Genomic DNA, 27,858 nt, shown 5'->3' on the forward strand with positions numbered 1-27,858 from the left:
TTCTTTCCTTTTTTTGTTTTGTTTTTCTCCTCCAGCACAGTCCTGTCAGACATTTGCAACATTTCAATTGATTTCCCTTTTTTCTCACATGTGTGTGTTCTATTTTGGTACGTAGGCGACCAAGAGACTGAATTAGTCATTAAAGGGTACGTATAGCGCGACATGGCCCAGATAAGACATCACAGGGCTGGATTGAAGAGCAGACTTGTCATAAATGAAAGAACATTTTAGGAGCTGGAGACAGCTCCTCCCTAGCAAAGAAGAAAAAAAGAGAAGAGAGAAAAAAACACGAGGGTTATTGGGGGTTCAGCGTCTGTGATGACTTTGTTCGTCTCAGTGGCAGTTTGTTTATCACACAGACATAAAGTAAAAGAGTTATTACTTGTGTGTCCAATAATTAAAACATACATGTTTCATCAGCCATGTAAAAAATGAATGATTTATAAGCAGCCCTCGTTAGCAAGAGGGATGGAGACGGGTTTTGAAAGTTGTTCGAATTAAGATGTCACTATCACCATCCAGATTTTTCTCATGCATACCGATACATGAGCCACAATTTCTTGACTTACCGCCCCATCAACACAATTACCCATCTAATGCACAAGCTAACTCCTCACCTGTATACAGATATGCATTTGCTCCATCGTTTTTTCCTTCCTTAAAGCAATGATTTTGTTATTTTAGCACACAGATGTAGCTGACTATTACCTCGTTGATTTTGAAGTGTCTTTTGCGAAATACAAGTCAAACATATTTTTTAAATAAAATAGTTTTGTTTTTTAGTTTGCCACACCTCAGACATCAGTGTCACATTTTATGACAAAATGTGGGGCGATAATTAATCTGCCAGTTTGTTGTTAAAGGTTGACACATTTGTTGAAGTCCCAGGAAGTGACTAGGTTTTCTTTTCCCTGAACTTAATTATGACCTTCATTTTCATGCTGGCACTTATCTGAGAGTAGAGTAATCGCATCAGGAATGGCACTTCCGTTGGCCGTTTGTTGATTTCTTTGCACCGGCACCTGTTTTTCTGGCTCCAAGCGAGCTTACTTGCGCCAAAGTGGGCGGAGCGGCACAGATGAGGCTGTGTTTTTGCCGAACAGACGGCACAGTGCTATTTTGATTCGGTCATGTTGGCATGAAAATGTACTTGTAATGCATTTCCACCTGCTCAAACCACCTCTAATCAGAAACGCAAGTATAAATCATCGCTATTTTAGGTTTTGTTTGAACACACACGCATGCTCTGAACAACCACAAAACACCATTCATGTGTGCAATTTAAATCTTCTGACAGTAAGTTGTCATTTGGCGCATCAAATGAATTTTTTTACAATCAGGACGTTATATCAAATGTTGTGGTTTCCGTACAGCTTTTGACTGAAGCATGTTTTGATTTTAAAAACTAAGACGATCTGATGAAAAGCTTCGCTGCATTCAATATGTTGCCATTTGACAAAATATGTGAATTTATTCCAACTTTTACAAAAATGTCAGCACCTTCACCTCGTTGATACTCTGCGTAACCCCATGAGAGGCAGATGACCCCGGGGTATGAAAGGCTTTCACTAGCGGTAGGTGTCTCTCAATCTGCTGGACTGCAACAGCCAAGCTTGTTAGTCACACTGGTGGAATTGCACACACACACACTCACTCACACACATGCACAAATGTCCTGTGGATAGACTTAATCCAGCCGCTGAATGTGGCAAGCAGCGATAGCAGAACTGGGTCAGTTCTGGAGAAGGCCGTGGTGTGAAACCGTTCCCCTCGGGGTGGACTGAGGTCTGAACTTTGGCTGACCCTCCCCCCCGACAAGTCCAGACGTACAATGAACCCTCAGAATTTGCCGGATGGAATCTGTTTGAATTCATGCTGACAACTTCATTGATCAGGCTAAAACGTGGGTTTAAGGCATGGGAAGAGTATTTTGGACATGGATGAAATAGAGTCGCTGTGATTGGGTTTTCTTCACGGTGAGATTAACTAGAGGGAAGGAAGTTTAAAGCTGAAGAGCTGGGAACGATGGTGACTCATTCCTCTCGTGGTTTGTACTTCACGTAGACATCTCAGGAATTACTTTTCCTGGTAGTAATGTTAAGGGTGATGTCAAGTCGCCATTTTTTAAGTCTTGTAGCAGTTGAGTGTAGCGCGTCTCTTGGGTTCTTATTTCTCTTTTCAGTGACAAGAGGATTCATAAAACGAGTTAAAAGGAAAGGAAAGAAGGTTAAAATGAAAGGACATGTTTAGGTAAGACCAATTATTTTGTCATGCATGTCATATATAGCAAAATGTTGAACTGATTTTACAGTGTGAAGTTGTAGATGACCTGATCATGTTCAGTTTGAGGTAATGGTTGTAAATCATGCTCGAGGTGATTTTCACCCATATTCAAGACACATGAGATCATAAAACACTTTATTGCAGTTAGACAACTTCCTATGGCTGGAACACACCATCCCCAGCGTGTGTGGAACTTATTCCACAAAACCACCACATCCTTCACTGAGGGTTGTTGGCAGCCATAATGCAATATGTATACGATAAATAATGCCAGTATCTAAATGTGTTCAGCTATTGAGCAGGAATAGTACAGTTACGGAGGAAAATGACAAAGGTGTGCATGCTGTACGTCGTGTATATTCTTTTTTCTGTACGCACACTTTGAGTTTTCACTTTTACTGGTTCCGCCCGTGTACAATTTGAAGTTGCAATTTAAGTGGTAGTACTTGGCCACAAATCAGCTGAACGGTAGAATATTGCCCTGAGTGGAGCCATTTCAAACCGTCATTACTCTTTGTAATGGTAACGCTCTGCACCATTAGGCTTCAGCAACTAGTCAAACGGATGGTTCATCTGAAAGTCCTATAACCTCCAAAAAGGCAGAAGTGTCTTTTGATGCCACAGTAAAGGCCAACAGTTACAGAGACAAAAGAGCACTTTGCAGTGTTATATTTTCATAATATATGTGTGTGTAGGTGTGTGTGTGTGTGTGTGCCTGTGGAGGAGAAGAAGGAAAAGCAGTGGCGTATGAGTATGATTTTTCACGTGCACACTTTTAGTGAGTCTGAGTGTCTTTCGCTACGTGCGTTGTGATGTATGGTTTTGTAAAGGAGATCGTGTGGTAGACTGTGTGTCTTTCTGAATCTCCTCTACACATGTTTGTATGTGCATGTGTGTATTTCTTTCTCCTATTCTTTGCTGTGTGTGTGTGTGTGTGTACTATATGTGGTTAAGCGTCCTCATTATCTTTAACCAGCTGCAGCTAGCAGGCAGCTCATCCCACTCAAGCTGATGTATGCTCATTGGGCAGCCGGAGGCAGAGACTGGAGACCTGATTTATCAACCAATACAGCTTGTTTCATGGGGGATTGATCTGCCTGTGTCTCCATCAGTGAAGCATTCTCCTTGTCTTTATTCAGAGTGACAGCAGGTAATAAAGGTATGGAGGTGAGAGAAAACGATGAAAGTGTTTACAATTAGACTGCTTAGTGCCATCACCTTTTCTGACATTCACACACTATATTATGCTGCATTCCAGGTACGTCAAAACGTTGAAAGTACTTTTTTGTACCAGGAAAACACAGCAGGGCACACACTGGAGATATACACGTTTATATATTATGTATTAACCCCAAAACAATGTAAAGGATCTAATACAATCACACTAAAAGTGTTAATTAACTCAAGATAAATGACTAATACATATTCCGTGATAAGATAAGACTAATACATGTTCCGTGATAAGATAAAAGACTAATACATGTTCCGTGATAAGATAAAAGACTAATACATGTTCCGTGATGAGATAAAAGACTAATACATGTTCCGTGATGAGATAAAAGACGAATACATGTTCCGTGATAAGATAAAAGACTAATACATGTTCCGTGATGAGATAAAAGACTAATACATGTTCCGTGATGAGATAAAAGACTAATACATGTTCCGTGATAAGATAAAAGACAAATACATGTTCCGTGATAAGATAAAAGACGAATACATGTTCCGTGATAAGATAAAAGACAAATACATGTTCCGTGATAAGATACAAGACGAATACATGTTCCGTGATAAGATAAAAGACTAATACATGTTCCGTGATAAGATAAAAGACTAATACATGTTCCGTGATGAGATAAAAGACTAATACATGTTCCGTGATGAGATAAAAGACTAATACATGTTCCGTGATAAGATAAAAGACGAATACATGTTCCGTGATAAGATAAAAGACGAATACATGTTCCGTGATAACAGGTACATTTATGATCTGCGATGCATTGTAGTACAGTCATCTACGATACAGGATATAGGTAACAAATCCAAAAATGAGAGAAAATACAATTGATGTGTTGAATAAGAAACAGATCATATTCTCTGTGCATTGCTTTACTTAGCTTACTTTTGCAAATCAATACGGACAGCCTCGACAACGTGCTTTCAGCTGAGAATCAGTCTCACGTTCAGGTTCATTTTGTAGCTTTTCTGTAGCTTTTTATCATAAGACATGATCTTCCTCAGCAGATGGAATTCTCCCCGCTGTCATTGAATTGTAGATGTTCAATGGTATATGTACTGTATGGTTTGATTTCTTTTCAAGCCATCCATGTTGCCTTACATTAACAGATTGTAATTTTTGTGCGTATGTAATTTATTCGTCTGGCCCCATACTCTCGTCGAGCTTAAAATAAGTTTGGGACTGTAAATGAGTCACTTCCTCCTGAGTGTTAACAGCATCACAGTGATTAACATTACGTGGGTGTCAGAGCATCAGAAGGCCCCAGGGTGTCAGACCCAAACCTCTAAACCTGACTACCGTCTGTTTGCCGTTCCACACACAGCGATAAAAAAAACACACACACATACATACATACACACAGACCTGCCCACAGAATCAATGAAGAGGCCACTCACTGGCCACCTGGGTCTCTCTCTCACCATTTCTCTTTCTTTGTCGTCTTTCAATCAACGCAAGTTAAAAAGAAATGGTGCTGCAAGTGAAAAATACCTGCAGCTGCTGTTGTTTTCAAAGCTCCAGGCAACAGAAGAAACACACACACACAGCCTCAGTATCGGAGTTGCAGTGGTGCAGAATTAACTGGGGTCCAGTTCATGTACGGGGATATGAAAGGGATCATTTTGATTCATGTTTGATCATTTTAATTCATTCACACATGATAATGTGTGTGTGTGTGTGTGTGTGTGTGTGTGTGTGTGTGTGTGTGTGTGTGTGTGTGTGTGTGTGTGTGTGTGTGTGTGTGTGTGTGTGTGTGTGTGTGTGTGTGTGTGTGTGGTTCGCCCCTGCACTAATCCAGCTGATACTGATCTCTCTTCCAGGGAGAGACTAAAAGATGGGCAGCAGCGCCGGGCAGGAATTCATTTATCGCCTCTTCATAAGTATCTGATCTTGATTTGTTGACGCTGGGACATCATATTTCCTGTATTTCCACATCCTAATTATTTAGGCTGACAATACAAGGACATTTAATTAAAACTTTATCAAAAAGGTGGACGGGTGCGTAGGAGAGGTACGTCCTTGCAACACAAAGTAGTGGACTTCTGCATGTTGTCAGCACTATCACCGTCTCTGACCAAAACATTTTTTAATAAACCTACCGCTGAGGAGTTCATTACCTTCATGTGCGAGTCTACAAGGGAAAGCTGTTCATCTTCCTACTGACATGTTCGTTCAAACCTTAGAAATTATTCAGTCGAATTGCAAGAACGGGGCAGCTGGGAAGGCTCCATGTGGAATTGGTGCTCATCAGCAAGGGGCAAGAAGTCAACTAAAAACGGTGATAATGTCGAATGGGACTGTTTACAGTATGTTAGCTTAGAAGCAGTTTAATATGCTGATGTAGTCAGTGAGAGTACACGAAATAAAGTGTAAGTACTGGAACGTGCCCAAATGAATTTAAAGGCCATAGCAGGAATTTTGGATGATATGCTTTTGAGATATGTTCAGAGCATAATTATGACTTAATAATCCAGAATCCGGTGCTTGAAAATGTCACTGAATATCAAGATCAGTTATTCTAAAGAACTTGAAATGAAGAAATACAACTTCTACTGTGAATGAACACAATACAATTGTGTATCCCTTTAAGTCCCTTAATAGTAGAGCGTGTAACTATATTTGCAAGCGTGAGCGTCTGCGTGTGTTCGTGCTTGTGTCTGTCTCTACATAGGATCATGGCCAGGTACCGCACTGTGTTGTGTGTCCTTTGTTCTGGGTTTGGCACAGGCACAGAGAAAGGTGGGGGATTTGAATTAATGCTGCAGCGACGCCGTTTCTGTGTGCTCGCTTGTCATACAGTTACACGGAGAGACCTTTATGTTGTTCAACAGTGTTGTTGCACAGTTCAAAGCGTACGGTTTCAACTCTTGTTTTCCAGCAAAACGAGAGTTCGGCTGCGTTCCTTCCAGCAAAACTGAGCGACAGACAGAGTTTGTGCTCTCCTTTGCATTTCGGAGACGTTTCTTTCATCCAGACACTTTCCTCAGATCTGCGGTTTGCTCTTGCGGGGAGGAAAAGAGAGGCTTTTTTTGTCACAGGCCGAAAGAGAGAGGAGGGAACACAGGTCTGTAGCCTCTCTGTGCATTCCACTCAAGAGGGGGGGGGGGTACAGGAGGAGGAAATCCTCAGCCTCTTCTGGAAATCCAGCAGGCAAGAGAAGATAAGACAGAGGAAAGGGACAATGGCTGTGGCTGATTTCAGTTGAAGGCTTTTTTAGACTTCTGTTTGAAACCGTTTGCAGCTGCTCGGGTGCTCAGGACGGTCGCCTGCTGGAGAACAGGTGTTTGTCGGAGTCACAGCTGCCTGCAGCTTCTTAGAAAAGGAATTATCGTTTTTATGACGACTGATTGCGACGGCGGATACCTGAAAGCTCTGAAATTGCTTTTATGAGATTGTGTTAAAAAAAGTTGCGTTGCGTCTCTACGTCGCTCATTCGATTTTGACCTCTTGCTTCATGTGCAGGTTACAGAGCAAATGCGGGAGGACCTGCAGGTTACTCAAGTGCTTTTTCTTTGGGTATTTTTATTTTTTAAATCTATAATCAAAAGCCTGTATCAGTTAAACCTTGCTAACTATACTACAATTGAAGATGCTACTGTATAGATCTGGCTTTGTATTGCATTATATAATGCATCCATCCAGCGCACAGAGTACTCACAGTCACATTTTTCATCTTGCATTTCCATTTCTTTTTTTTTTTTGGGGGGTCTCGGATCGCCCACGTTTGAGCTCATCTCCAACTAAACGGTAGGACGTGTGTATTGCCGAGCCTCAATCTGCCTTTCTCTCGCTTCTAAGCAATCACACAGATGTCTGACCATCCTGAACCTGCTATGTTGAAGGCTGAACGGCCCACACACACACAACACACACACACACACACACACACACACACACACACACACACACACACACACACACACACACACACACACACACACAGAGACACACACTCCAGTGTTCTGATAGTGCTGTCAGTGAGACTGGATGTCAGAGAGAAGGAATCTATTACAGGATCGATTTGGCCATGCAATTAGGTGGCAATGGGAATTTCTCATTTCACTTTTCTCTCTGTAACAGTCGTCTCTCTGGAGCTTTGAAGGAGGGATGAAGTGATGTACTGTGATGGCTAGCAGATGAATAGAAAAGAGGCAGAATTACGGGAAGAGAAGGAAAAGTGTGTGCGTAGCGTAGTGTTCCTTCGGTAGATGTGGGAGGAGTGTATACAATGTAAAAGCACGTAAAGACAGAAATGGTATATGGGATCACATTCATCCCTCAGTCTGTGTGTTTAGAGCGAGATGCAGACATTATATAACTTATTCACTTCGTAAATGTGCCGCTACTCATTCTCTTCTTCAAATGCTCAGCTCATCTTATATGCTCATCTCTTTTTCACTGTTTAGGAATCGCTCACCAATTTGTTCTGAAAACTTAACAAGAGCACAAGCATCATTTCTCTCACACTTGCCTTTCAATTGACATCCCGGTTATATAACTGAATAAAGATAACTGCGACGGAAGTTTGGAAACGGGCCAAACACTTCTTCCGTTTTGCATCACAGGCCTTTCTGTATGTGTGCTTTGCTAATGTGGGCATGTTTGTACTTGAAGGGAAGCCTTTAATGCACATTCATGTTGTTGGCAATCGTGCAACCTGGAAGTGCTGTACTTCCTCAGGATAGTGCGAGAATATCAAGATGCAACACAACGATTAATACTTCCCAGAAAAAGGAGAGTGAAACACCTGCAACTGAAAAACGAGTGGAATGTAGAATAAAGGAAGCCCCTGTTGTGCTCTGCCTTTACATTGTTGCACAGTGTTTGTTCTGCAATCTAAGATCTCAATGGAAATTACTTGTATTATCTCCACACATAACAGGAAAATTGCCATGCCATCAGCAGTGTCAAGTGGAAGAGTTATCTGATTTCCCTTTGCCACTATGTAGTCCTAATGGCAGTGAGAGTTTCGTATCAGGACAGCGCCTGGCAGGATGGAAAAGGAGAGATTTAATGAAGCTTCCTCTGCTGGCTAATTAAAATCTTCCTCTCCCCCGCTCTGTCATTAAGCTATGTTTTAACAGGAAGTTGGAAGAAAAGAAAATAGCCTGGGAGTTTTCATTTAGCAACTTTCTTGCATTGCCAGGTTTGTGTGTGTGTGGTGCAGTAGGTACAGTACTGCATGACTCTGTATGTCTGTGTTTGTATGTTTATGTGTTCATAAGTGTTTGCATGTCGTGACGCTATCGGTTTCCCTACAGTCTGTTTTTTTTCCCGATTACATGGGACCAAAGGGGGTGACTTTGAAAACATACATACACAAACTTGCAGCCAAAGTGCTGCTTGAAAAACAGAAATAAAGTCTTATCCAATATTCATCCTTCTCCACACCCTCTCTGTGCCTGTGGATAGGCTAATGGGCTGCGGCATCATCCTCTGACATGAGACATTTTTCTAATATGTTTGAACTGCTGGAGGACTCCACTGGGGTTTAATTGCAAGGGAAGCGCACAGATATGTACATAATTAAATCCCTTTACCGAGCCATGTTGTCTGATATTTGTATTTTATTCAGAGGTGGAGCTACTCTGTTAACGATGCTGTGATTTACATAAGAGCTCGTCAGTTATTCAGTACGGAGTATTAGTTTCTCTCTCTCGCTCTCTGTTTTGATTTCATTCAGCAAAGACAGGGTCTGGCTCAAGGGAACTTTTTGTCTCAGTGAACTTGTTGGAGAGCTGAACATTCAACAACTTTTGAACAATTTCAAAATGCTAATTGTGATATACTTTATGTCTGCCGGAGGGAAGCTTCACAGTGCCATGCAGTGTGAAGCTCAAATATCGTGGTAATAAACTATTAGAAAAATGGGAAAAATCTCAAATTTGGCCCTTGAGTCATTTGTGCATTGGCTTTCAGGTCTTCAGTCTGCATCTCTCAGTTCAACAACAGCATTGTCATGGCAGCTTGGTCAATGCCGTACAAATTGGTCGCAGGCGAATGTATATACTGCATCATGAAGCCACAATGACCACGGTTCCACTCCTGCCATATTGTCATATCATTCCCCCATATTGTTCTCCCCATATTCCACACTGCGCAGCCTTTGGTTTCCATTCATATCAGTAGAATATGAAAATAAGAATGTAACGCAATATGACGTAAATCCTTGATTTGGAGAGAATACTTCAAATTGAATTCAAAAGGCCTTTATATGAGGGCAGTGTCTGTATGACAGACTATGATAGGAACGGCCCCTTGTGGTGCATCCATTTAGCCATTGGAAGCCACATTGCTCGGGCCGGTGGCGTCCAACAAGCACCAGTGACAGCATTCATTTGGTAGCTGGCGGTCAACATGATTAGCGAACTGCAGGAGGCTTTTACAAAGCGGACCAACTGCCTCCGCCACCCACTGTGTGGGAGGAAAGGAGCACAGGATGAGCAATGAGAAGATTGTGATGGCAGATACACAGAGACTGTGAAGATCATGTGAGGAGCTGCTTTTAACTGGTATGAGTTTTGAGCCACAGGTGTTTTGTTTTTGTTTGACAGCACATACAGGCACCAACAGTATGCACAAACCTTGTATTCATTACGTAAGACAACATGGGTGGAATGCATATAATGCACAGTGTTTTTACATATTACACATAAAAGATATTCCACATGCACAAACAACATTCAGACCTTTATTTTGCAACATTTTGACATTTTGAAAATGAAGCAGAGGCCCAGCCACTGCTTCATTTTCCAGTTGGCAGGGAGTTGATGTGTTCAGATATGATTTATTGATCATGTTGAGCACATTAGTTTACCCACTGTGTTCAGTTAAAAAGCAATAACACATTTTACACCCTCTGCTCCGTGAGAATGCAATAACACTAAACTAATTACGCAAACTGGGGACAGCGGTGTGATTTGTAATAGCACAAGCTGCGTGCCGACTCTGAGCCCTCTTCAGCGAGAATATTGGAAGTAATACACAGATATTTGATGAATTCATACAAACCTTATCGCTCTCAATTCACTTACTGATATGGAAAGAGAGACATAGGACAGTAGCTGTGTTTACATTCCAGAGTAACCCAGCTAATGGCTGCTGTTTTCTCTTATTCCTGTCAATGACACTCTCCTTAATTCATGAATCATTCAAAATCTGCTGTTCAATACAATAACATTGGGAATCAAAATCATCAACAACAAAAGGCCAGGTTTTAATGTCAGTGCACCATACCAAAAAAGAAGAGTTTTGATAGACTAAGCATTTCACGCATAGACTGTATAGAAGAAGTGATAAAGTGGTAATAAATCGAGTGAGAAGTAGGGTCATTTTCCCATAGACGTCCATACAATCGGACGTCTTTTGCTACCTGGCCCCCTTTAATGTAATTTCTACATGCTACAACTCTGCAAAATACAATGAAGCTGCAATCTACAGTGTGCTGTGTGCACTGTGCGTGATGGTAACTTGAAGGCACCAGGGTCCCCAGCAGGTTAATCTGGTCGTGGACATACTGCACACCTCTGAATGCTTTTCATCTCTTGGGACAAAAAGGGGTGAAACTCCAGCGTTAAGAAAACAAGGTCTCTTATCTCTCAACACTCCAAATAAAGTTGGAAAAATTGCCCGTCTGCCTGATGTGACTCCAGCTTTCAAAATCAATAATTTATCACTGTAGAAACATTGCAGAAATAAGAGGATGTTTACCAAAGCCATAACTATTGGCTTTTGCAAACTGTAAAAGAATCTCCTATAATGGCATTTCTCAGAAGTCTGTCGGGAGGCTGCAGCCAGAGTTTTGCCAGGGACTTAAAAAGAGAGCACTTCTGTCCGAAAAACTACATTGGCCTCAAGTACGCACTGGAATTGGCTTTAAGATGCTTTAGGTTGTCTATAAAGACTGAATGGCCTTGTTCCACAATGTTAGACATGCTGAAAAGTCTCTCAGGTCATTTGGCACTGGTCTTCTTGTTGTCCCAATTGTTTCATTTTGGAAGCCTCTGAAGCTGCTTTTGGTATTCATACTCTCAGTCGCTAAGGCAGCCTTCCGGAGAACTTGAAATGTGATACAATTGGCTCAGCAAACCCAATCAAGAGACTTGCAGAATTTCCCCCGATCCTTCCTTCATGCAAATAACATTCGACTGTTTCTTTCTGTCCGCGCACAACTGTAGAAATGAATACACACACACAGTCACGGCCGTACACATTTTGAATGCTCTGCAATTTTGCCACCCCTAGGTCTCATATTAGGCCAATCAGTATAATTTTTTTCCTCATCATATGCTGTTATCGCTCTATAATAAAAAAAACATATTACGCTAAAATGAAAAGAATAGCGAAGGATTTGAGGAAATGTAGCATCCCTCAGCCTTTTCCCTCTCTCACATCATTGGTAATTGATATTTGAGGCCTCGTTTTGCGCCCCGGCCTCCTTTTCTTGAAATGAGCTTTTGGAGCGCAGAGAAAACAGCTGAGGCGGTGGAAATGGAATTGGTTGTGTGTCGGTGCATGAGAGAGCGGGATTATCCCAGCGTAATGTCAGCCTTATTAAACACTATTACACTCTATAGATCAGAGAGGGATCTGAAAAGGATATACTGCCAGCTCATCTGTGTGTGGAAATGTGTGTAAATTGGGATTATATGTCCATAAATTAGAGTTATGATCCAGTGAATGTGATCCACCTTTGATACAATGCAATATGTCTGAGGATGTATTATCATTATTATTGCCATTATTATTATTACTCGTAGTAGTGGTGGTGTTGTTATTAGTTGTATTGATATTATTTTCAGGAGTATTGAAAATTGTTATGTGAACTTCAGCCAGTACAACAATGCAAATGTTTATTCTGTCTTTCTAAGAAGCAAATGATTGATAAACCACACACGCTGGCTGTAAGGGTGACCATGCTGGGCTACATTGATTTTGTAATTGTATGTATGGAAATGATTTCACCACACAAACCAGCTTTGCTGTAAAAAAAATGTTTCGCCGTCATGCTGTCAGATCAAAGTTTTAGAGCCAGCGACCAGCTGCCGTTCTGTATCCGATGTCAGGTTAATAGTGGCTGTTTATCAAGAAAAGAAAAATCAAAGCAATGAAAAATTAATGAGCAACTGTTGGAGAACATCTGACTAATATTAGCATAAAATTAACAAGCACTTTTTCATGACTAGTTTGCCACGCATCACATTGGTCAGGTGAAAAGCTTTCCTTGAGGCCCACAAGATCTGTGGGAAAGTGGGAAACATAATGAACATTGTTAAACCCACGAACTGTATTTCCTCTAGACTTAGGACGCCCTATATCATCTGTGACCGAGTACATGTGTTCTTTATGTTGAGTGCTGGGAAATGAATGCTTTGCAAATGTTTCCCGGCTCTGCCTCATTCTATCGCCCTCCATTCTTTGGTCCATTGATTGACACGTCACTGTAGCGTTCAAAGGAAACAAGATTCAATCAGTTCCACTTGTCAGATGTCACTTGATGAAGCTGCTTTTCATACAACACGACTGTGATGACGTCAAACAACTTTGGTGATATAAATGAGTTTTGAAATGTGTGCCTTTGTCATTGAAGTCAGCATGCAGGGAGAGCCTGTTCTTCAGATCATTAACAAGAGAAGCTCGTGCTCCAATTGTGCTCATTCTCCCCTAATTACTGGCAAATGCTTCCCGCTAGTCCCATGAAGGCGCACTCCATCACCCCAGATGACTGCGCTTGGAGAGCTTTCTGTGTTTTGCTAAGCAAGGTAACTAAGTCACAAATTGCAACTGGACCAGACTAAGTGTAGAGTAGCACACCAACCATGAAGTAAAGCAAGCGCAATACACTTCTACTGACAGAAGCCTAAAGTACAATAACAAACAAGTCAAAATGATGATACTACTACGATTACTACTACTACTACTACTATTACTACTACTACTACTACTACTATTACTACTACTACTACTATTACTACTACTACTACTACTACTATTACTACTACTACTACTACTATTACTACTACTACTACTACGACTACTATTACTAACAGTTATAATAATAACATCTTGTTGTTGCTGTTTTAATTATATAATGGCCTTTTTATTTGATTAATATCAATATTATTTTACATGTTCTATTATATTACAACTTCATACTCTAAGTCTAATTTCGACAGCAATGTTTTTCTACAATGGCTAATAAATTGTATTAATTGTTCCTGGCGGTAACAAACCCTCAACCACTGTGGATAAGTAATGGCTGTAAAAAAAAAAAGAGAACAATTAAATCAGGTCTTTGTTCTTCATGGAGGAAGGCAGCTGGGGTCAGCTTTGACTCATGTTGCTTAAAATGGGTTTCGATAATGAACACAATCGCCTGAACCGTAAAAGAAACTGCATTGCTGTCGGTTTAAATACACTACTTCTGTCTTGTTTGTCGTACATTATCGAGTCTCTCTTCGCCACACCTATCTCATGTTGTGCCTGACAAACCTGCCTTTAGCGCATCGACTGGCCTCAATTCCTGGTGGTTTACAGTTGCGGTTACTTTTTAGCAAAGAGAAAGAACCTTATGGCAAATATGTCATTCAAAAATAATACTAAGTAATCCAAAATGTAATGGGCCGATGAAATGAACTAAGCTCTTCTATGCTCCCCATAGGATAAACCCTGTCTAGAGCTTTCCTTTTGCCATTTTTACCATCCCCTGGCCAAAATATCGAAGCTGCCCACATTGCGTCTCTAATCTCCTGGGCAGACTGTCATACAATTGTCAGTGTTAACACAAAACCATTCATTTAAAACAAGCGTACTGTTCTACCATTAATTGCTGCCATGCAGGGTTAAACTAATCCCCATCAGTAACCAAGTCTTTTCACGCGCCTGAATGCCAAAGAAGAAGATCAGGCGTCTCCCAGCTGATAGACTCAACAGTGATATGACGCTGTCGTCTTTTCCCTCATTCCGTTCTGCAAATCAGAGTGGCTCCATCTAGTTTTGCACATTTGTCCCGAGATATATACAGCGCCTTCACACTCACAATGTGAGAGAGACTTTTTATCACTTCACTCGCACCATGCTGCACTTGTTGACTTCCATACAGCTGCTTCTCAGAATGTTTTGGCACTTTTTTTCTGTTGCAGCATCATTATCATCATTACTTTTCCTTTTACCTTTATATTTTCCTTACTCCAAGTATGATCTGTTTTGGAATATACAGATTTATTAGAGGAGTTATATGGGTTAGGCAACACTTTTTTCAGGCACCTTTTGAGATTTTTCTCATGTTTTGTTCTGTCGCCTCCCTCATTTTTATCAACAGCAACAACTTCTCTCTTTGTGCTGTTTGTCCGTGAGAGACACCGTACGAGCGTGCTTGGCTTGCAAGTCTGAGTGTTACACATCGTGATGCTCGTGGTTTACTGTATACTTCTTTGCATCTGTAAATATTTTTCCCTCATGCATACACTTGATTGGATTTGAGCCTGTTTGCATATATCTGTGAGAGTGAGATTTAAAGGAGAGAGAGAGAGAGAGAGAAAACATCACCAAAGGCATTTAAATTGACTGCTCCATTTTAATTTCACTCCAGCTCCATTATGCTGTTGTTGATGTTACTGAAGGGCTGCCATGTCATTATCTCCCTCCTTTGTTTGTGCTGTTTTTGAGAAGACATTGCCGTTGTTTATTTTCCACAAGAAGGCCTTTATGCTAATGCAACCTCTGCTAAAGACGATTTGCTGTCGATTTAACAGCGTGTTAAAATCCCAATCACCATCAATCATGCAGAGGGGAAGAAGCGAGTGAGGGAAAAGTTTGGGGCTAAGTCATGCCAATATTCATAACACCCTCAATTTCTTAGGGCCTCAGACATTGACATGCATTCTCTGCTTTTCAAGAGACATATAGCCTTGCGAGTATCATAATGAAACTTAGTAACAGGGAAAACGGGGATAGATGTGAACGAAAGGCAAACTCTTTTAGAATAAAGGCTCGTACTATACGGGAGCTGCCTTCTTGTAAATGTAGCAAAATACACGGGATTTATATCTCATATTGATATCACAAAACATATCCACAGCCTTTCTGTTGATGACACCACATTTGCATATTGGTGTCTTCACAGCAGATTGAATCTGCGCTCAGTAAACTGACGGAGGGACAAAATTATACTGCAGATGTATCTGGCAGAGCAAAAGACAAAGAAGCCACACAAACAGGTAGTAAGAATGGGAAAGGATTGAGACACAATGGAGAGTTGTGTCATGAGTACTCGGGGGGGTAATGACAATTCAAAGCAAATTTCTCATAAACCTTTAGCCATTCGTTTTCCAGACATCTTGTCTCCGACCATCCGACCTGACTGCAGCACTTCACCTAAACCAACAGAAATCTTCATATGCGATGCATCAATATACATATCAATATGACCAGTGGTTGTTGTAGAAATAGTTTTTCATTTTGGACTTTATTCTTTATTCTAAGCTAAGCAGTAAAGGTCACCTGGCTGCATCTCATATACCATACAGACATGAGACTCTCGGCAAAAAAAAAAAAATCACATTTCCCAAAATGTCAGACTGTTCCTTTAAGACTTCTTGATCTGGACCAAAACCGTTCAAGAGATGGACAAAGCAACCAACCGACATCACCATCCTTAAACTCCACCGCTCGCCGGGCAACAAGTGTGACATTCCACTCGTAGCTGATGGGGTCCATGCCCACTAGCCAACGATAAGCACCATCATAGATTTACTGTTGATCATGCATTAGAGATATCCTAATACAGGTCAGTGCTTTCTTGGAGCCAGTCCGGACATTATCTCATCAGTCAAGCTCAGGCCATAAAAACATTGCTTTACTGTCCATCCCGAAGCCTCTCCGAGCCCACTGTTTTGTCTTTAAAGCAAGATTTAAAAGGTAGTCTCTGCTCTCTCTGAGTTATCGGATGTCTTTTGTAAAGTTTACTACTCTGTTCGTTCGTTTGGCACGAGAATCTCTCTATGTTGCCATAAAGGGATCAGTGAGGCTGACCCCTGTAAAGTCCATAAAAATATCTGTGTCTCCGATAATGTCACTGATATATAAGCGACGGCTGCCCCTGAATGAGCCCATCCAGCACTGTCTTTGGTGAAAACTGTCTCTTACTCTTTTTTTTTTGTATGTGTTGTCGTTTTTATCTCATTGTCTCGCTGTTAATTAGCTTTTCTGTTTTCTTACGGGGTTTGTCTTTGTTCCCCTCTCACCTTTATCTCCCTTTAAAATAGCTAAATCCAGTGCACCGATACATTTTACTGACCTGGATGCTAACATTGAAACTTTAATGTTTGTTGAATAGCAATCATAAACGAAAAAAAAACACACTTTTCTGTTGATGCCAGGCGTCTCTGATGTTGCTGTAAATAATCTTCCTGAAGTGTAGAAATCTACAAGTCCATTGTTATCACACAACAACAGCACCAGCTTGTATAAAGTGTTAGCGCGTCAGGATCTTTTTGTAACAATGATTTAAAAGAAGGACATGCTGGTTGATGGGCATGTCTCAAAATCACAATAACTTAACACTGAATTTAGTTACTGTGCACACGGTACAGACACTATTTCAGTGGTGTTGATTGTCAGTGAATACCTCTCTTTCCACTTTTCAACAGTAACGGAGAAGTTAAAAGGTATCCTCTGATGTTTTTGAAAACTAGTAGCACAATGGAGCAATGCACAACAATGAAAACTGGGCCTGGAGAAGGAAGAGAGTCAGAAGAAAGGAAAAGGACATGAGTATTTAACAAAAACACTCTCCTGTTGAAGTAGACATTGCATTAAGCAGTGATTTGAATGGTGCTGTAGAGCTTTAAGTGTAAGTGATTCAAATCCTTTATAAAGTCCTAAACATCCCCCTCTGCATGTTGTCAATGGAGATAATTAGCTCTGATTATCCTCGTTAATAGTATTGGGTTTATTTTTCTACCAGCAAAAATGGCCTGCGTTAAAAGAGCTTATTACCTCTATTACCTGTGATCACCAATTATGAATCTCCAGTCATTGTATCTTATCAAAGCCTCATTCAATGCAATAAACCTTTATGCTACAAAATACCAGTCTAATTAAACTGAGGGGGGGGGGGGAGGAAAAAACCAATGCAAAAGAAGAAGTTCAAATAATTGTCGCAGGAGGGTACATAAAGGAAGAAATTAAACGGAAATAGTGAATGATTTGCATTAATGGCATTAACTTTATTCAGAGACGGGAAGCTTGCTGTGTCCCAGTTCGCCTGCACTACGTTGCTGGTAAACATGAGTGCTTTGTAAAGCCACCGCACTCCGGTAGCCGTAAATGCCATGTAGAGATTAAAATCAGGAGGCACTTAGGAGCGAGTGAATACAAGAGGGGTTGCAGCCACTGGGTTGAAAGCCCATACAAGAGAAAGCTGAAATAGCACGTTTTTAAACACTGCTCAGGTCATGCAAACATGTGCATGTGGTGTGGAAGGCAAAGTGGAAGACATATAAGGTCAAATCGATTTGTCATTTCATTTCATTTGTCTTTTTTTAATCAAATTTAGGGGAAACCATGCACTTGTTGCATGTTTTATATAATGCAATACAGAGAAAGTATTCATACAAAACACATATATTCCATGCATACATTATTAAGAGCATAATACCTATAACACACAGGAAAGGAAATATAATGTGAATACACTGTACAATCTACACTATACGACACATAGCGTAGACATAAGTTTTGAAGATGACGGTACTGATTAATGATGACGATGTCGATGATTACGATACATAATAAGTAAAGGAAGGAAGATCAAAGTGTTATAGTTAATAACTGGCTCTCATACACCTGGCCTGCTTTTCCCCTTCTCTCACTAATTGAATAACACCTCTTCTCAACACTCCAGCGGAGATGTGTTGGAGGGAGCTAAGGACAGGTGGGAGTAAGAGAGACGGTCTGACACAGAGGACAGAGAAGGGTTTTTCACCCGGAGTGTTTGAGAGTGTTGTTCCTGAATGGCTCACGGACATAAGAGGACTCAGTACTATTTGTATCACGGTACTGTATCGTCTTAATGTATCTCACTTACGTCGGCAGGCAAGTGAATCAGAACAACATGTATGAGCTCGGACAATAGGTTGTAATTTCCCCCTGTTGGAGTATGATGAATATTCATGAATATAGAAAGGGGGAAAATGGAACAGGCACTATTCTGATAAGATATGCGCGGACAAGATGTGTACCGTGTCAGCACAGGTAAAAAGCAATAAGGCTTTTATTTGTATTGTTTCATAGTTTTTCTTTTGTACAAGGGGCACTGAGGAGGGTAATGTCTGTGTGGAATGAAATTGAAACTAGTCCTGCTTTTTTTTTTTTTTTTCCACATGCAATAAGCTTCCGGCTGCATCTCTCGCCTATAACGCCACCATCTCTCTGCAATGATCTCTCATCCTTTGCATCGCCTCCTCACCACGCTGCCTTTGATTTCAAGAGCTGAACTATTCTGCAACATTTGTTGATGTGGTTCTGCAAGTAAATGCTGCAGAATTGTGCTCCTCTTGGAATTGTTCTTCTTCGCTGACCACCGGGAGAGGCTCCCACCATCACCGGCTGTGCACTGCAAAAAGAATGTCATTCACACGTGCACACATGGGCCTCCAAACACAACACAATACACACACATTATGCAGATACCAGTAGAGAAGAAGCTTATAATATGGAATCTGTTGCGGTGGACTTATTGCCAGTGATAGATTTTACGCTGATAATCAATTCAGTGATTCTCGTTAGGATGTCCATCACAACATCTAGATCCTAATGGGACACTAAAACGTGAACCTTCCAAAGCTAAGCTTCTTGAAGTGAGCTCAGATCCAAGTCAGGGAAACATCCAGTGACTAAGGCTTGATCGGGCCTGACTGCATACATTATTGAAACAAGGTGTAGAGATTATAAAATGAAGCATGTATTTAGTGTCATTGTTTTTGGATATTTGTACGACTTCATTATGTTGCTGTAGTATAGAGATGAAAGGAAGTTGGTAGAGACAGAGAGAGATGAGGAATGACAAAGATATTTAATGGTTTTCACCTAAACATCATTCAGAAACTCATGCTTTTTTATGTTTAAATTTCATTTGAAGGCCAGGATTGCACAGTGTTTTGTCCAATGTTAATGTTGATACCTAACTGAGTGAGTAATACTTTGTCTATTGTAAAGCTCAATAGAAATCTTAAGTAAATCTCCATACAATGTGGAAGATGTTTATTCAACATTTCAACCTTATTGCCTGACAAGAAGGTCAAGATTCTGCAAAACCTCAGGTTCAATGGCAACATTTGTTTTCAAATTATTTTTGTTTCTACAATATGGCATGGCAGGTACAAGGATAGAGAAAGATTTTGCTTTTGGAAATGAATTGCATGCGCGGTAGGTTAGTGTCAGGCAACTAAACCATTTGATACAATCTGGAGAAAGATTGTGGTTGCAATAAAAAAAAACTACTTTTTGCACTGCAGGCTTTGAACGTCATCACTGGACACAAATACATGTCTTGGGATACTGGGCGAACAAATTCCAACCACTTTAAACAAAGAGGCCGCTGCTTAGCGAACCTCTATGTTTAATAAACCAGTAAAGAAGTGTGAGTAGAAGTTCTGGCAGATGGTCATACAAGTACAACGTAGACAGTGGTGGTGACGAACAGTCAAGCAGAGGGAGACAGACAGGTACATGATCTGCCTGCCAGTTGCTCCGGTGTTGTTCAGGTCCAATGAATATGAAGTGGCAAGCCTCACCAACCAATCTGCTGCCTTTGGGTCTCAGGGCCCGGCTCGGGACTCTGAGATGTAGATGTTCTGGTCGACTTCCAGATCTCATTAACCTTTGGTAGAAGGCCGAGAGTTAGATCAGATCTTACCATTAAAATGTAATAATAATAAAAACGAATAAAACGCATGTGTATTCATTCAGCCAATCTTAAATAGCCATGTCTGAGTGCATTATGAAGGTTCATAACTTTATCTATTGCCTTATGCATATTCCATGTCGGTACATTTAGTTTAAATATATAGAAAATAGTTCTCACTTTTATTCATCATTTACATGAAATTTCTATGACCCTGATGAAACTGTTACAAAAAGGGATTGATTTTAGAAACGCACACACACACACATATATCACACACATTCAACCTTGTCCTGTTGCCTCCTTCCACTGTGCTATATTGTATTGACTGTCCTACTCACTGTTCATCAGCAGTCTAATATGCAAACGCCAATACAGTTTTCATCAAACTGCTTAATCGTCGAAATCCCCAGACTTCCTTCCTTTTACAACTTCAAGACGTTTGACGAGTTCAATGTCAATTTTTTGCATTGTCTACTGGTGAGTGTGTGTGTGTGTGTGTGTGTGTGTGTGTGTGCCTACCAGCATGCGTGTGTGTGCTAACCTCCTTGCCACCTTGTGTGTGTGTCCATCCTCTGGTGATGCATGGTCAGTCATCGTACAGCACCACCGTGGCCTTGGAGCAGAGCGCGGCCAGACAGATTGCAGCAGGACACCGCTCCAAAAGGTTCCAGAAGAAACATCCCCTCAGTTCAGCGAAGGTCAGGCAGAGGCGTCATTAGGTTGACAGAGTCTAAAACAGGGTCGAGTGAGGTGGGGGGAGTTGACTGACGCCTTTTGACTCACGGACATGCCGGTGTCAGAGGTTAATGACGGAGGCAGCCTTGGCACGCCGTAGGGGATGCCACTGATCATACTGATGTACAGTATGTGCTTGTGTGAGCTGAATGTGTGCGTGTATGTCAGGTTTTTGAAGGCAAATATCAATTTGAATATTTTGAACTAATCAATGGTCAGTCTTTAGCATTTTTTAATACTCTTTATTTTACTCACAAGACACTAATACTTAGAAATAGAGGATACCAATTATTGTAAAATAGAATAGCGTCTGATCAGTACATTAAAGACCTGATTACAATAAAGGGGTGGCCATTTTCAACTGTGTAAATGAACAAAAACAATTATTTTACAGATGAACACTAAAAAAGTCCACAGACTCGTGTGTGTGTGTGTGTGTGTGTGTGTTAACCTCTTTGCCTCTGTCCTAATTGTCCCCATTTGATCAGAGCAGTCGCGGTTTCAAGCTCTTCCTTGTCCTCCGTACAGTTCCATTTATCACAGCCAGCAATGGAGACACACAAAGGCACTCTGTGCTTCAAGGTGAATTTCCAAATGGCTCAGCTTGTGTTACCTTGTTAAATCGATGTGCCTGGTGACAACCGACAGCCATGGAAATCTCACCAGGCAGTCGACTTTTACACTTCTCTGTGACATAGGAGTGCTATGGAGGTTGAGAAAATGCTATTAAAAGCCATTGCAGTTGGGCTCTAATTAGTTTTGTAAACTCTTGTAATCTTTTAGTTTATTTACTTAGTACTTTTAATAAGGAAAGCTTTTGTGCTATATGTTTAATCAATTAAACACACACAGGAGCAGTCACTCTCTTTAATAAGTGTTTTTTTTTGTTGTTTTTTAAAGGAGTTCCAGTGCTTCCTTTCCTATCTTCTATATCCTAGGAAAGATGTCGAGACACATACTTTCATGCTATGATGGTACAAAACGTACAAGGCATGCATTTTTGGCCGTCTTGCTTTATTTGTTTTGTGAATTTGAATACAAACCAATCTGGGTTTGACAGTTATACATGTGGTTGTGTGAAGGTGTAACCAACTGAGAGCTTCTTCATTGCACTCTTTCATGCAGGGCCCCCTTCAACAGCTAGCACTGGATGAAACAAACACTCACATTTGTTGACAACATTTTCAAACCGGGGAGTTGAAAAGCCTTCTCTTTGTGAGGAGAGAGTGCAGCGTTTTCAACATATTTTCTCAAAAATGAAATGTGAAAAGGTATGCAGCTAACTAACTAACGAAGCTGAAAAGGTGGAAATAATGTCAAAACTATTTATGTTTGCTTTACTTATTTTAACAATGTCTTATTTACTCAGCTTCAACACGTAACTGATATCATTTGCCTGCTCAGAGCAGAGAGTATGAAGAGTATTCATGATATTTTGAATACCGGTACATATTCTTTCTCTTGTAAGAGTAGGAAGAGTATTGGTGTTAACATGACATTACGTGAACATTGTTTTGACACTTAGAAAGGGAGAAGAAAAGTCTGTGTAGGATCCTGCATTGCAAGTGTTTTCGATTCCAGTTCAACGAAGTTCATTCTAGTGAAGAAAAAAAACGAATAAATATCTGTGTCTGTTAAAGTAGCCATGTCTAATCAAGAGGCATTGGAGCAGCCTTGTGTCTGTCATTATTCATCAGGAATTCAGCATTATCAGTAATGCAAACCCTGTCTGGTAATTTATCAGACTTTTAACAGATTTATGAAGATCCGGTTTGTCTTTTCAAATATGGAAATGAATGCAGCAAGGTTCACTCAAATGAAGAGACCATCTGCTCTGTTTTGGGGAACTTTCACTCTTCGTTTTAAAAAGTACGATCTTTATTTGGCGTGAAAGCAAAGGAAGCTTAAACAAACACGATGTCATATTTTAGAAACATTACGTCATTGCTGGTTTGATGAACAATATGTGTCCGCTTGGCTCCTCTTGAGTTGGGAAACATCACGAGGATATGTGATCCTTCCATGTGACGTTCTGACCTGTGTGCCCGTAACATGGTCTGGCTTTGCTCTCATCTTTCTGTCATATTGTCATCCTGTCACCACCAGCATGCCACCCAGGCTTCTACAAGGCATATGCTGGAAACACCAAGTGCTCAAAGTGCCCTCCGCACAGTGTCAGCTACGGGGAAGGGGCTGCTGTCTGCCGCTGTGAGACCGGCTTCTTCAGGGCTGAGAGAGATCCTTCAACGATGGCTTGTACACGTGAGTATACCAGCAGACAGGGCTCGATACTTACTCATTACTCATGAGACGCACGGCCACATAGATGTTCAAAGCTTTTAGTCGTCCTTTGTGATATCATGGGAGAGCGTTGAGCCTCACTGCCATCACTTCTACTATCTAAATTATGAATACTTGTTAAAGATCTCTGTTCTTGTGTGCGTGCCTGACAGTCTGGGTAAGCTATTGGTTACGGTGTCTCAGAATTAGCTGTGTCTTGTCTGCGGGACTTATCTGGTGTAAAATTGTGCACTGGATGAATTACATGGCTTTTGTTCAGCTGCCTCGTCTTCGTTGATGATTTACCGACTGTCATTACGACTTCATATTTGCATTAAATTACAGTTTAACCGGACTAATTCTCCTTTAATTAAAAAGCTATTGAGCTGTCACTGAGATAGACTGGGGCCACATCGTGGAGCTCCACATGGTGGAAGAGTGTATTTGTCTTTTACGGAGAGACAAAGCTAAGTCATTGTGGAGAAGCTGCGAGTGTACAGTTCCCCTGCACGATGCGCTGTGTGTCCAAATCCATGCATTTATACGTGCAGGCTTTCCAGTGCAACAACACTGCTGCATAGTTATTATATAGCTGCTAAATCCCACAATACTGTATATATCTTTCATATACCGATCAAACAGATATGCCAATCACAAGAACAGCAAAAAACCTGTTTCACTAAAAAATAATGTGTTATTTCATTAGACCACAGACCAGTTAACAAAAATAACAATGTATATACAAATATAACACCAGCACCATGACATAAGTCTACTTTCAATATGGTGGGTCATTTTGGAGATTAGGTTTGAGTAACATATACAGTATATAGATGAACTCTGTTCATAGTGTCTTTTTCGAGGGCTCTTCAACAGTTGTAGTTGTTAGTTGTTGGACTAAATCTTCCAGGCAAAAGCACATCCTGAATCTCCAACGCCACTGTTGCTCCCGGTACAAACACTGTGTATAAAGGCTTGTGGGGCGTGTTATAAACCAGCAAACTAAGAGGTGTAGACTACCACATCTACTCTAACAAGCTGTGAGTTCTGTGTTTACCCATAATGCATTTTAATCAGCAGCTTGTTGGCCAGAGCATAAACTATTAGCTTGATGTCTAAGTAAAAAAAAAAAGAAACAGAGATTAAAGACTCGGGGCCTGAGAGGAAGACAAAGGCGGAGAGCAAGAAGGAAAGGATGTCACAGCAGGAGAGATACAGGTGGAGAGAAAGTGTAAAGGCTAGATGGAGTAGACAGTGAAGAGAGAAAGGAAGGAGGGTGCTGATACCAATCTCCCCCTAGAGGAGAATAGGAGCTGATTGATGGCAGTGGGGTTGCTCTGCGAGAGGGGAGGTGGGTGGATTCTCCTCGACGGAGAGAATAGAAGAGGTGAGATAATGGCCGATAGACGCAGAAACAGATAAAGAGAGCGAGAATGGACATTCGCTGACAGAAGTCAAGGAGGGGCAGGAGGAGCTTTACTGTCGACTGGGAATTTTAGCAAAGGGAGGGAGGGAGGGAGAGGGTTGGACGGATGGAGGAGAGGGAAGCATCCCATTGTCTAGGCAGACAGTGGGCTTGGCAGGACGGGACTGTTCAAATCCCTCAGGCTTTTAAACTCCACCCTGTTGACAGCTGGCTGCGTGCTATAGCACAATACTGACCCTGACACACAAACACACACATAGAGAGCACACAAATACCTCAACAAGGGAAATGTGAGGGAGGTGAAATAGCTTAGATGGAGTTTATACATAGAGTTATGTGGTACAGCAGTATAGGGGATCTTTAACAATTTTATACTGCAGTGTATTTAGAGGTAGATTCATATTTTTGCAGAGCATTTTGGACGATGTCTCAGATGTGAGGTATCTCAGGGGTCAATTTTGGGTCCTTTGCTTTTTTTTTTAGTATGCATAATATTAGCAGCTTGGTTACTCTAAGGGACTGCTGTGTTGAAAGTCTGGAAATCCCACCCGCAGATCAATAAGGAGAGATCAACTGGAAATGTATGAATATATTTATTGAGGTGAGCAACAGAAAAATACTTTAGCGATTAGAATCTACAGATTAAAGCATCTGTATTAAGATGGTGGCGGATGAAAACTTTCAGTTATGGACGCACTGTAAGTAATGGCGGTAATGGGGAAGGTGGATTGCGCATTGGAAGGTCTTAAAGACATCAAATAAAAGGTGAAGAAATAGCAGAAATTCACCCTTAGAGGTATAAAAGCAGAAGGTGAAATAAAAGATCATCCGCATTCCGCATACAACTTTCTACAAAGCCTCATTAAAAACAAAACGTCTGCTCGGCTTTTAAATGGTTCTGTAGGAAGACGTCATTGCCACCAGGGCTGATTAGCCATAAAACAATCCATTGTTTAAACATCACACAGCTAATTGGGTATCTTCTTTTCTTAACATCAGCCTAAGATCTTATAACTGATTCATCTGTTCATTAACTTTCTGTCTACGACTGCAGGCCCTCCATCTCCACCGCGCAACTTGGTGTTCAACCTGAACGAGACCTACCTGATGCTGGAGTGGTCACCTCCCAGAGACAACGGTGGCCGCCGGGATCTCACTTACAACGTCCAGTGCAAGCGCTGTGGCCCCGAGTCCGATCAGTGCCATTTCTGTGAGGAGGAGCTCCGTTTCCTACCACGACCGTTAGGCCTGACCGACGCCACTGTCACTGTCATGGACTTCTCAGCGCACGCCAACTACACCTTTGAGATCGAGTCCCTCAACGGTGTTTCAGACATGAGCTCCTTCCCTCGACAGGTAGCCATCATCACCGTCAGCACTGATCAGGGTGGTGAGTAGATCTTTGAATTTGACTTGATGTTGGGAGTTTATTTTGTGTCACTTTAAATGCAACACTGTGACTGTGACTACATCTGCAGTACCTCCTATATACAGCACAACAGCATTGTTTTACTTCATGACTTATAAACCCTGAAGGAAAATGTTTTCTTCTCAGATCTTTAGATTGTACAGAAAATGGAACTATGAAGAGATCTTTTGCATTTGTTAGAAAGCACCTTGCGGAGTTTTTAACCACCGGTAGTAGTGACCAATGTAGCAATGTTTATATGACACAATAAACATTGCTGTACAGAGTTCTCTATTTCCGACCAGACCACCATATCCCAGTGAGCACTGTATATTTTGGAGACCATGCGTCCATGAGTTCTAGATATTTGACATTGTTAAAGTAGCTAAATTTGATATTCACAGCATTAACATAGCAGCAAACAGCTATTTGCAAACATATAGTGGAGTACCGTAATGTCTTTCTGAGCAGAGAATGAAGTCACTTTGTAGCTCTGTCAGCACTTCTGCCATTGTTTGTAATGCTAGCACTGTTAGCACCGTCAGCTGCGAGCCGTCGTCTCAGCAGTCGGCACGTCGTGAGCCGCAATAGATAAGCAATGAATTCTGTATGGCAGACCTTTAAAATAACCAATTTATTGGATTGTGGGGTTGTGCTTTTTCAAATTTACATTTTGAATAAACTGCTGATAACACAATCTTTACTGGATGTAGCCTTTTGATGCAGATGGTAGAGAAATTGCAGTTTATGTTCCTCTGGTATTTCTAGTTTTGCATCCTTAACTGAAAGCCTCATATTTCTTCTGTGACAGTGGTCTGTATGGGAACACTTATGCTTTTAATTTGTGATTTGCAAACACTGTTTTCTGTTTTCTCCCTCCTCCCTTGACTATTCTCTCTCGCCTTTTTTTCCCATCGGTTGTTTGTCTTCCACACCTTTTCTCTCTCCTGTTTTCCTGTTTTCAAACACATTTGTTTTGTTTTTTTCTTTCTTATTTCTTCTCTCTTCCCCCCCCCCCCCCCCCCCCCATCCTTCTGTTGCTGTGGGAGTCTGGGAGCAATACATTTTCTCATACAGCCAAAATACATTAAAAGCATTATTCTGTGTCACAGGGGACAGCTCTTAGCCTTAACAGGTAACTCAGTGTTACATGCAGCCTTTTTATACCATTAGGATACCCAGTTTAGCGCATGGTCTTGGCAGGTCCCCAAGCTGTACACAAGACCCATTTCAGCGCTAATATACCCACCTGCAGCTGTTTAACATGCTCAAGGGAAGAGGCAGATTCCTGGCCATGCGCCACTGATAAGTAGCCTGAAGATGTATTTTACCACCATCACCTTTACAGAAATGAGCGTTTGGTCAGAGAGTCAATGGTCAGTGTCATTCATGTGTTAATATTATATTATAATGAAGCATAAAATATAAATTACCCAAACTAAGTAAAATGATTGGTGTTTTGCTGTGTTTTGGTTTAAATTATGTGATCATCTCCATTCAAATTGCATTGTGCTTATCTCACGATACAACTTACACAAGTGTGACAAGCAGAATTCTGGGAAGTCTCACCAACCTTGTGC

At 41.1% G+C, this 27,858-nt stretch overlaps 1 protein-coding gene across 1 annotated transcript in view; it reads left to right on the forward strand.

Annotated features, from left to right (window-relative positions):
• Positions 1-27,858, forward strand: part of LOC306783186 (ephrin type-A receptor 6-like) — a 121,570-nt gene that overhangs the window by 40,995 nt on the left and 52,717 nt on the right. Inside the window, exons 4-5 of the mRNA XM_079276730.1 lie at positions 23,271-23,426; positions 25,925-26,260. Of these exons, the coding sequence (XP_079132856.1) occupies positions 23,271-23,426; positions 25,925-26,260 (492 nt within the window). The remainder of the gene's footprint in view (positions 1-23,270; positions 23,427-25,924; positions 26,261-27,858) is intronic.

Source organism: Melanostigma gelatinosum (genome assembly GCF_949748355.1).
Source record: "Melanostigma gelatinosum genome assembly, chromosome: 10".
NCBI classification, from domain to species: Eukaryota; Metazoa; Chordata; class Actinopteri; order Perciformes; family Zoarcidae; genus Melanostigma; species Melanostigma gelatinosum.